Raw genomic sequence first — 10,275 nt, 5'->3', positions numbered from 1 at the left:
ACTGCTGTGGTAGTCAACCCCCACAGTAATTTGCTGTTTAAACCACAGTATAAAATTGCAGACGTAAAAGAGCTTTGTTCATATCATCACATGCTGCTAAATGCCTTTGCATCGGTCTGCATTGTCGAAACGCCTCCTCTTTGGAGTATCAGAAACTGATTCCATTGCCTCTTAAGCCGTGCTAGGGTGAGGTGCACGTGACAGTCCAGTGAAAAATATGGCAGCACCCAGGAAACCCTCAAAAGAATACATCACAAACTGCAAACCAACAAGCACTTGTGATCACTCTTTATTTTGTGACTGACTGCTTCCTCTCTCAAGGAATCTTTCTAGAAGCCTGACCATGCTTGCGTTAATGTCGTTCGCTTCTCCTTGAAGGCGGACCATTTTTTTGCGCATTTTATGGGCTTTTCGTTCGGCCCGTACTGCTTCCTCTGCTTCTGTTTTGTGGAGGGCAATCAGCTGCTGCACAGTGGTTGCCGGTCTTTTGTGGCGACTCTTTTGAGTTTTGGGTCTGCTACCATTTGTCCCAGCAGTATCCGCACTGCTTCCTCCACCGCCATTGCTGCCACTTGCAATTGCCAGTGCATGTACCACAGGAGTGGTGCTGCAGCTGGCGGAACTGGCAGCATTTTGCAGGTGGTCCTCTCTGCTTGCTTCTGGAAGCCCGTCCTCCCACGACATCAACACTTCTGCACCGTCAGGTGCCTCATTGACGACTGGCAGCTGCACATGACACAACATAGAAAACAGCATGCTTTTAAGATTTGAAAGGAGAGGTAAAGGCATCCTAAAGAAATGCACTCACCAGCTCCCACAGTATATTGAGAAAACAGAAGCTATTGACGGCCACGGTGAAGTGGGCATTTCAGCATGGCACTGAGGTTGAAGAGGTCTTTTTTTGGTCTATGAAGAAAGGAAATGGCGCAGTAAATGTCGCACATATTGGTTTACACCTTAACTGAAAGGAGGGAGTGAAAGAAAAAAGGAGGAAAGAGGTGCCATAGTGAAGAGCTCAAATAATTTCGACCACCTGGGTATCTTTAACGCGCACTGACGTCGCACAGCACACGAGGGCCTTTTGCGTTTTGCCTCCATCGAAACGCGGCCGTGTCTGTACATGGTTTCAAGAGGCAAGTGCCATTTTTGCTCTGCTTTGCCGATGCTCATGGTTGTGGGGGTGGTTTACTCTGCACAACTCCCAAATGTGCTCTTTACTGTCTGCCACTGGCCAGCCTGTCGTAAATCGAAGTACACAGTGCACTGAGCAATGGGTAGTGATGGAATTGTGCAGTAATTTCATGAACTGATAGGCAATGTTAAAAATAGCAAGTCACCTCCATATTTTCCTCAACTCGCCCATCATCGTTGATGGGCAGGCACCCAAGAAAACTTTGGAGCTGCCAGTAGAACAACCATGGCACACCGGCTGAGCCTGTAGCAGTGCCCGTCCGTCTCAGCTGCCTGAAAAAATGGAAATCATTTGAATAAATAATTGTACTGCTTAAATAAAAGACATCGAAGATTGCAATCCGAGCAGTTCGCAGTCTCAGCAGTTATCTTCAGTGCATTAAAGGCCACTGTACATTGAGCACTGCGAGACTAATATTTCACAATTATGTGCCTAACCAGCAGGCACATGTGCTGGTCAAATTAGTGCAGTTTAAATTTACGATGTTTTTATTTTTTATTTATTTACAATACTGCTGGTCTTATTGCAAGACCGTAGCAGGGGCAATTAGTACAGTGCAAAAAACAAATATAAACATATTATTCAAAGGCAGCAAACATGGCATCAAAACAAAGGTAGGGAAAAGTGAATTGGCCATAGCAAAAGGATATACAGAACAGATCTTCGACAATGGTAGGCACAATTTCAAAATGCACTCAAAATCGCATACATGACAAGTTAGAAGGGGTTGTCTTCTTGCCTAGATTTGCAGTCACGGTTGCTGCATCGCCACTGTGCATTACGACAAATGCTCTATCTGTGACACGAATGATGATAAGGATTGAGTGCAGGTGATGGCACGATCCAAGCGATTCCATTCACTAATGGAGAGAGGGAAAAAGGAATGCCTAAACGTGTCATTATGGCACATATACTCGGTTAGTGTGTTCGTATGTTTGTGCCGTGAAGGTGGCGATTGTGAGTACGTCACGTATTTTTTCACATCTATCCTGTACTGCTCGTGTAATAATTGAAACAAAAATTTTAAGCGCGCTTGTTTTGCTCTTGCGGATAATGTTTGGAGACCGGATGAAGCTGCAAGCAATGTTGGGGAATCTGTGCGCTTGTATTTATTGTGAATTATTCGTAGGGCTTTGCGTTGTATAGCCTCAAGTTTTGTGATGTTAGTTATTGATTGGGGGAACCAGACTGTGTTCGCGTATTCTAAGACTGGCCTTACAAGGGTTTTGTAGGCAAGGAGTTTAGAAGATACTGGTGCGGACCGCAAGCGTCTCCTGATAAAGAGAAGTTTCCTTAAAGCAGTAGACGTGATGTTAGCAATGTGAGAGTCCCACCTCAGGTCAGAAGACAGCGTAATACCTAGGTATTTATGGTGTTTAGTTTTCGCTAATGGAACGCCGTTTACAGAGTAAGAAAAGCAAAACGGGAATTTTTTTCTTGTTACTGTCATACAAACGGATTTTTTAGTGTTTATTGTCATTTGCCACGTGTTACACCATTCTGTTATTTTTTTCAGAGAACTGTTTAACGACAGATGGTCTTCGCGGTTGTTAATAGTTTTGTAAAGAATGCAGTCATCTGCGAAGAGCTTAATGTTGCAATCAATGTCATTAGTTATGTCATTGATGAAGAGCAGAAATAACAATGGACCAAGGACTGATCCCTGAGGAACGCCCGAGGTTACTGGAACTGTTTTGGATGAACATACTCAAAAACCACAAACTGAGACCGATTTGACAAAAAATCTTCTAACCAAGATAGTAAGTCACCTTCCCCGATAACAGTTTTTAGTTTTCCTAGCAACTTATTGTGTGATACAGAGTCGAATGCCTTTGAAAAATCGAGCAATATTATGTCTGTCTGGCTACAGTTATTAATATTAAGTGCTAGATCGTGTACAACCTCTGTTAGTTGAGTAACGGTTGATAACCCGCGTCGGAATCCATGCTGATGGGGTGTCAATATACTATTGCGCTCCAGGAATGCGGTTATGTGCTTCGAAATTATGTGTTCCAAAATTTTACATGATGTACTTGTAAGAGAGATTGGCCTATAGTTTGAGGGTGAGGTAGTGTCCCCTGATTTATGAATAGGTATGATCTTTGCCGTTTTCCAGTCTCTGGGCAGCCTTGATGATGAAATAGACTTGCGAAAGATAATACCAAGGTACTTGCTACACCATTCGACATATCTTTTTAAAAACTCATTTGGAATATCATCCGGACCTGTTGATTTTTTTGGATCTAGGTTCAGCAGAAGATTTAAAATCCCGTCATCGGTAATTCTGAGAGGTTCAATATTTAGCAGGGGCAAATTGCAGGAGTCGGGGATGATGCCGTTATCTTTAGTAAAGACTGAAAAGAAGAAATCGTTGTACATATTAGCAGTATTGGCCTTATCTTCTACAGAGAGACCAGACTGCACCGTTTTATGGCCACGAAAATGGCTCCAAAACCTGTGTGGATTATTTCTCAAAAAACTTGGGAAAGTTACGTTGAAGTAGTAGTCTTTCGCTTGTTTCGTGACCTGTTTGAGCTTTTTAACGGCACTGCTTAATTTAGATTTCCTCAAATGACTACCACCTTTGGTCTTGATAGCTTTGCGTAACCTCTTTACATGACGCTGCGCGTGAATGACGTCTCTAGTGATCCAAGGGTTATTTTTAGCGATGCGTTTGATCTTGAGCGGGACAAAGTTAGTCATACAGTACTGTACAGCGCGTTTAAAGATAAGCCATGTAGTGTCTATGTTTGTAGATCTATCTGATGCGCTCTCGGCAAAGCTGTCGAATTCATGGGCGAGATAAGTTAGGATAGCTGCGTCGTCTGCCTTTGCAAAGTTTTTTATGGTGGTGGTTGGACCGTGGCATGTCATGGTGCATTGTAGCGGTAATTCACAAACTGGGATTTTATGGTCTGAGATGCCTTCGATGACGTGGGTTGCAACACGATGGACGGGTAAATGTTCACTGATTAAAATCAAGTCAAGAATGTTTTTTGTTGAGCCTTGTACGCGTGTAGGATCGAGAACTATTTGATGGAGGTTAAAGTTTATCATCAAATTAATTACAGCGTCGGAGATAATTGAAGTGTGATGCATGGTAGTCCAGTCGACATCTGGTAGGTTAAAATCGCCCATTAGAATGATTCGCGAGTTACAACAGTATTGCTGGAGGAAATCTTGAATTACCGATATGCATTCGTGTCCAGAAGAAGGGCTCCTGTAGAAGCTGCCAATTATAATGTTAGTGTTGTTGCAAATAACTTTGCAGAAAACAGCTTCAGCGCCGGTTACTTCAGGAAGCATGACAAATGGGATGCGCTTTTGTATCATAAGTGCCACGCCACCACCGCGGGAGGCGCGATCCTTTCTGACAAGTTCGTAGTTCGGTGGAGCAATTTCATCGTCGCTGACATCTTGGGAGAGCCAGGTTTCAGTAATCGCAACTATATCTGGTTCGTGCTCAAGCAGAACAGTCTCTAGGGATTCGACTTTATTTATAACGCTTCTCGCATTGATATTGATAACCGTTAATTCTTTGACCGTGCTCCCCGTCGAGTCATTGGTGGGCTTAGATCGGTAGAGTTTTTTTCCAGAGGTGGTTGTTTGGTCTTCCCATCATGTTCCTTCAGAGGTACTCGATTATTCTTCTCATAGTCCCAGACATATGCACGGCCGTTGATGAATAACTTGTCGAAGGCCAAGGACACCTTTTCTTTTCTTTCGCGTTCTTCTTTCGCGCTCGCCCAAAGATTTTTCCTGATTTCACGAATTCTGGGGGAAAAATCTTCGCCAATACAGAATCTTGTGACCTTTAGCTTCCGACCGTTCTTCAATATAGCTGTCTTCTGTCTCGAATCTAATAGTTTAAAGATAACCGGGCGGATCTTGTTGCTCTCTGGTCGTCCTAATCTATGAATTCGTTCGATGGCGACCTGGTCAAGACCCAGAGTATCTTGAATAATTTTTGTGTTAACAGCCTGCTCTAGAGTTTCACTGTTCTCTTCATCCTCCTCTTCTAAGCCATACACTATTAGATTCGATCTTCTGCTCCGGTTTTCCAAATCGTCAATCCGTCTTTCTAGTGTATCAATAATTTTAGTCATGCGGGAAACTTCATTCTGGCAAGACGTAATCTTGGTTTCTAACACTGAAAATGCATCCAGTTTCTTATCTATTTCTGTGAGTCGTTTTTCTTTTATGTCTTTTATGTCGCAAGCAATGTCCTTTAGTTGTTTTGCAATCTGCGCAAGTTCAGGGCCAGGGTTAGTTTCCACATCACCTCCTAAAAGCAACAATTTTCCAAGAAACACTGCAGTATCGTGCACTATACTCTGAAGCTGCGGGCACGGCAGCACTAGTAGAAAGCGGTCATCTGAACGGTAACAATTTCCAAATTCTTTTCTTACCTGCACAATGAAGGCAAAATGATTATTCCACCGCATGCCGGTAGTGCCGCCGTGCCCAGTGACATCGTGATGTTCGGGGAGGCAGTATATACTGTTGATCTGCTGTTGATGTTGCTTTAATCCCACCGATTGCAGTTTTGAAAGTGAAGCCGCAACTGTCGTATTATGGTTCTGCTAATGGCATTCAAGTATCTGTGAGGCAGTGCAGAGTGGAACGCGGAAAAGTTATATGAAAGAAATAAATAAATCTGCCCAGTTACTGCCATAGCAGGAGGCCTGAAGCGCTGACGCGTGCGTGCAATGCCGACGCGTACCGAAGATGAAATACCGACGCTGATGGCGATGCAGATCGTAGACAATAACAACACAAACGGAGGATGAAGTTGTCATGCAGTTCGATGCACGCGTGCACGAGCGAAGTCAAATTAGAACGACTATACGCCGAGTGACGTGTTTGCTGCCTCTGTCATGTGTCCTTACTCTCGAAAACTTTACGACCTTTCTAACATATCTGCAAGATCGTATCGGACACCAGTAATCGCTAGCGACATGTGCTACTGCCGCACATGGGGGGCTATAGCTCAGTTGCACCAGAGTTCTTCAATAGCTTGTTGCACTGAGTAAACAACACCAAGAAAGCGATATTGCACGAGTATTATTCGTTTAAGATCGCACTTACCGGTATTTCTTGTTGAGGTTGTCCATCTGCTTGACTTGCTTGGGAGTGTATGGGCCTTCGCCCGGCGCAAGCCCGGCGTTCAGCGCGTCCGTGATCGCTGCGTATATTCGCGCGTTGCGCGTGTTGCCTCGCAGCGCAGGGAGATGGTCCTCCCAGATGCGTATCAAGGCCGTCGTTGTTGCATCAGGCCAGTTGACACGTCTCTGGGAGGACGACTCGCTTGACATCGGCGTTTCTGCTGCCGCGGGCGCCGCCATCTTGTCGCAAACAGTAGTTAGCCAGCTCGGCTACGTTAACTGCAGTTAGTGGCGTAACTATGGTTTGGCTTGTCGTGTGAGCACGGCTAACAATAGTTATGGAGAACCGTAGTTACCTTAACTGTAGTTAAGGGCGCCCGTGTAAATACAGTATAAGGTGACTTACCTGTGGCTGGAAATCCTGATCACGTAGCGTGATTCTTCTAGCTGCAAAAAAAAAAAAAAATTAGAGCCGACTATGGGTGTTATCGGCACGTAGTGATGCCCTTGAAGGGTCATCTTCATTAAAGCCTGCTTCACCTAACTTTATTTCGTGGTAGTACCAATCAAATTATAATAAATTAGGCGGTGCATATGCATTGGCCCTCAAAGCATCTTATAAAATTCCTTGCATGGTGTACGGTTCTCTTAACTTAGTGCCATGTTATCATCCTTCTGACTGCTATCAAAACGCGCTACCACAGTAGTTAGCATACCAGTGCGGGAATAGAAATCACAATCAGAAACTCTAAAAGCACGAGGCTGCAGCCGAATAGTTAGCCATGATGACAGCAGGTCAATCGTGTTGACTGCGCCTTTTAAGCTTAACCTTCTTCAATAAATGCTAAATGCGGTGACTAGAATAGCGACAAGTCCGCTGATGGCCATAGGCAGAGCGCATAAATGGAAGGAAAATAACCTACGGTCGTTTGGCATAACCGAGCGGATTCGAACAGTAGGCAAACGCAGAAGAGGATGGAAGATTGCAGTGTGAGCGGAGGAGATGAGGAACACCGCAGCGATAAGATGTCAGTAGATGGCAATGAAGAGGCTTATATGGAGGTGGGTAGGAGATGTCTTTGTACTGCATTGGAGATAGCTGTCCAAATTCTTTACTTTTGAATAAAAACATACAATTATAATTGTAAATATATTTCGTGTGCGTTTGATTTGCAGCTATTTGGTTCACGATTAAAGACAGATTTCTTCATAGCGCAAGACACGGGGCATAAAAGAAGAAAGCAAATTCGGAAAGTGCGAACACTGCAGAAAATAGAGGTCCTCGAAGAAACAATTTTCAAAACATGCGGCCGCTTGTTGAGTATTAATCTTCGTGTTCGCTACTGGTGGATGATTTCCACGGCTACACCGATCCACTCAGCCTTTATACATTACCAAAGACTGGTGCCTGCATGATAATTTCGGGCAGTGACTTGTACAGAATGTTTCATTGCGTTCGATCACTTGGTGCATGTTGCTTCACGCTAATATAATTATTAATTCTTTTAATATTTTAATGGAACCACTCCTACGCACCTCTTGATCCTCAGCATACTATGTGTGTCTACTTATTTGCACTTCAGTAATGGTATGTCTTGGTCTATGTCATTGCGTTCCTTGAAGAAGTTTTTAAGTAAGGGATGCACACTTACGGCTTGCGGGCATCAACACTGTAAGAAAGAGGCGTCGTTAATTGAGGTGCTATTTATTTCGTGACAACATATTACTGTTTCTTTGTGTGCCAGTTCATTTTTAGACACATCAGCACATTGAAAGCAATAAAAATAGCCTTTATGCTTTGAAGCGGAAGTAAATGACGGGTTTTGTTTCCCCTGAAGATTTCGTGCGCATAATATAAAGTTCTAAGTTTTAAATTGTGGGGTTTACCGTCCTGAAGTCAAACATGGAGGATACCAAAGGCCGTAGTGAAAGCTTGAGGGGTCATTTGGACCATTTGGGGTAGTTTAACGTTCAAATGGCACCGCACTGCGCAGAAGTGCTTTTCAATTTCGCGAAATATAAAATACGGCCGCGGCGGACTGACTAAAACCCGCAACCATAGGATCAACAGCCGAAGGCCAAAGCCACTAAGCAATAGCGGCGAGTAGGCGCAAAATGCGTTGCCAGCAAAGTTGTCATTTGAAAAAGGGTCTTTCACCAAACCGTTGCCCCCGGGTTTCGGGGATTTGCACTGCCTTCAGGTAACTTGAATTGGCCGGGTGCGGTAGAGAAAATGTGCACTGGCTTTCATAAACCTTGTCATTTTCAAAACTTCAGTCATCAGACCCAGGTGTATATGCGGAAAAGAGAGCCATACGACCGACAGATAGGCACAGACAGGCGTTAAGAGTTTAACGATGGAGTTTAGCACAGTTAATAATAAAATTGTTCTCATTTGTCTTCTAAATCGCGTAGAAGTAAACGCATGGAAATGCACGCGTGGTCTTCACTTCAGCTACGCTACATGAATTGTAACGAACGGCTATTTGCATTCCATACCTGAGGTGACGTTAAGTTTCTTGAGACAGTTTTTCAATATAGCTTGAATTACACTTGACGTATATTATCATGTGAATAATAAAAGGGGGGCGCGTAGCAAGCAAATAGCACTCGAAGCGCAAAACTTAAGTTAACAAACGCTGCTTTTCATTTACTCGCTCAGCCATAACTATGCATATTAAACATTGCATAATATCATGGGGAAACACTTGGGGAATGCATTTATTCAACTAGAGTATTTCGGAAATGCAGCCACCCGTGCGAAAACTTTCTGTTCCCTTCCTAGTAATGCAGTTTCACTCGCCAATCAATACGTTAAATTGGTATCAACTAGAAGCCACTTCTTCTGAACCTGTGACTGATATTTGTGCTGCACATGGTTATATACCCATTAATGATAGGATCACTATAGTGTCAAGCGGTGCCGAAGCAAAATTTAGGGCTTCTGTGTCACATCATTTTTAGAACACACAGGACCCCTTTTTCTCAAACATCCCATTCTAAAAGTGGAAGATATGTACTCTTATAACCTGTTAAGTAAGTACAAGAATGCAATACAAGGAAAATCTGAGACATTTCTGACCTTAGCTAGACTACAAAAACCAACAAATACCTATTCATTTCGCTATCAGTCACCATGGCTCATTCCATTTTCCCGTACAATATACGGAAAACAACGACTAAAACACGCCATACCGCATGCGCTCAATGAACTGGACGAAAAACAAATAGACATTCTGCAAATGTCGCACAAGGGAATTTATAAAATTTTTGTTTAACCTGTACCACGGATTCCTTTTTTTCTTTTAATCTTGTTTCAAGTGTCTATTTTGTTTATTGTTCTGCACGTGACAATTCACAATTGACTGCTCTTTTCAGAGGACTGTTTTATCAATTTTGTAAAACTATGTGCTGTGCAAGTGCTTGCTGTCTGGGTGGCGGGAGCTTTGTCAAGCTGCAACTAAGCAGCTTTTTCTTCCGTCACCTTTTTTGCTCAAGCAAAATAAAGAAATTTCTTCTTCTTCTTCTTCTTACACACCAATTGCTCAAGATTATTGCATTGCACTGAAATGTTCACTAGCTGAAAGTAACCAACACTGCATCGGAAACTACTGACGCAAGTTGAGCTGCGGAAAAAAGCGGTCTTTTAGGGCATGACATTTTCCTTTAACCTTATTCCCAATAACCTTCGTATAGAGGTAATGCAAATTTTACAACGATCGCTGAGAGTTCACTAAAGCAGGCTAAGAGATTGTTTGCAAGGAACCGGGGTTATTTCCGTTATGATCACTGCAATATGACTAACCACGGTAAAAGTAATTCGGAACACGGCATATTGATCAATTAATCAAACAGGGCTCGCCTAAGACTTGCCTTCCCCACCCTCTACCACTCCTCCTGCTCAAAGTCTGCAATCTGCTATACTTTGCACAACAGGTATGTATCATCGCGCGTTTTGCTGGTATATATCTAGCGCTT

The 10,275-nt window shown here is 43.3% G+C and overlaps 1 protein-coding gene across 1 annotated transcript; it reads right to left on the bottom strand.

Annotated features, from left to right (window-relative positions):
• Window positions 1–282: 282 nt before the first annotated feature.
• On the bottom strand, window positions 283–6,537 carry LOC149325451 (uncharacterized). Its single transcript, XM_089564291.1, has 4 exons — window positions 6,408–6,537; window positions 6,281–6,335; window positions 1,338–1,464; window positions 283–726 (listed from the first exon to the last, which is right to left on the bottom strand). The coding sequence occupies exons 1-4, from the start codon at window positions 6,535–6,537 to the stop codon at window positions 283–285; spliced, it is 756 nt and encodes a 251-aa protein (XP_089420417.1).
• Window positions 6,538–10,275: the final 3,738 nt, after the last annotated feature.

The sequence above is a fragment of the Amblyomma mixtum genome, chromosome 10 (assembly GCF_055824585.1).
Source record: "Amblyomma mixtum isolate Tamu chromosome 10, ASM5582458v1, whole genome shotgun sequence".
Taxonomy (NCBI): Eukaryota; Metazoa; Arthropoda; class Arachnida; order Ixodida; family Ixodidae; genus Amblyomma; species Amblyomma mixtum.
The sequence above is the reverse complement of the archived record's forward strand: the minus strand, read 5'-3'. Positions and strand labels throughout refer to the sequence as shown.

What these genes read in the sequence shown, in the direction of transcription:
- LOC149325451 (XM_089564291.1), bottom strand. Translation starts at nt 6,537, where the DNA reads ATGGCGGCGCCCGCGGCAGCAGAAACGCCGATGTCAAGCGAGTCGTCC. An exon ending in CCATCTCCCTGCGCTGCGAG is followed by an intron (nt 6,336 to 6,407) that starts GCAACACGCGCA and finishes CGCCGGGCGAAG; the next exon opens with GCCCATACACTCCCAAGCAA. An exon ending in AACCTCAACAAGAAATACCG is followed by an intron (nt 1,465 to 6,280) that starts GTAAGTGCGATC and finishes CCATTTTTTCAG; the next exon opens with GCAGCTGAGACGGACGGGCA.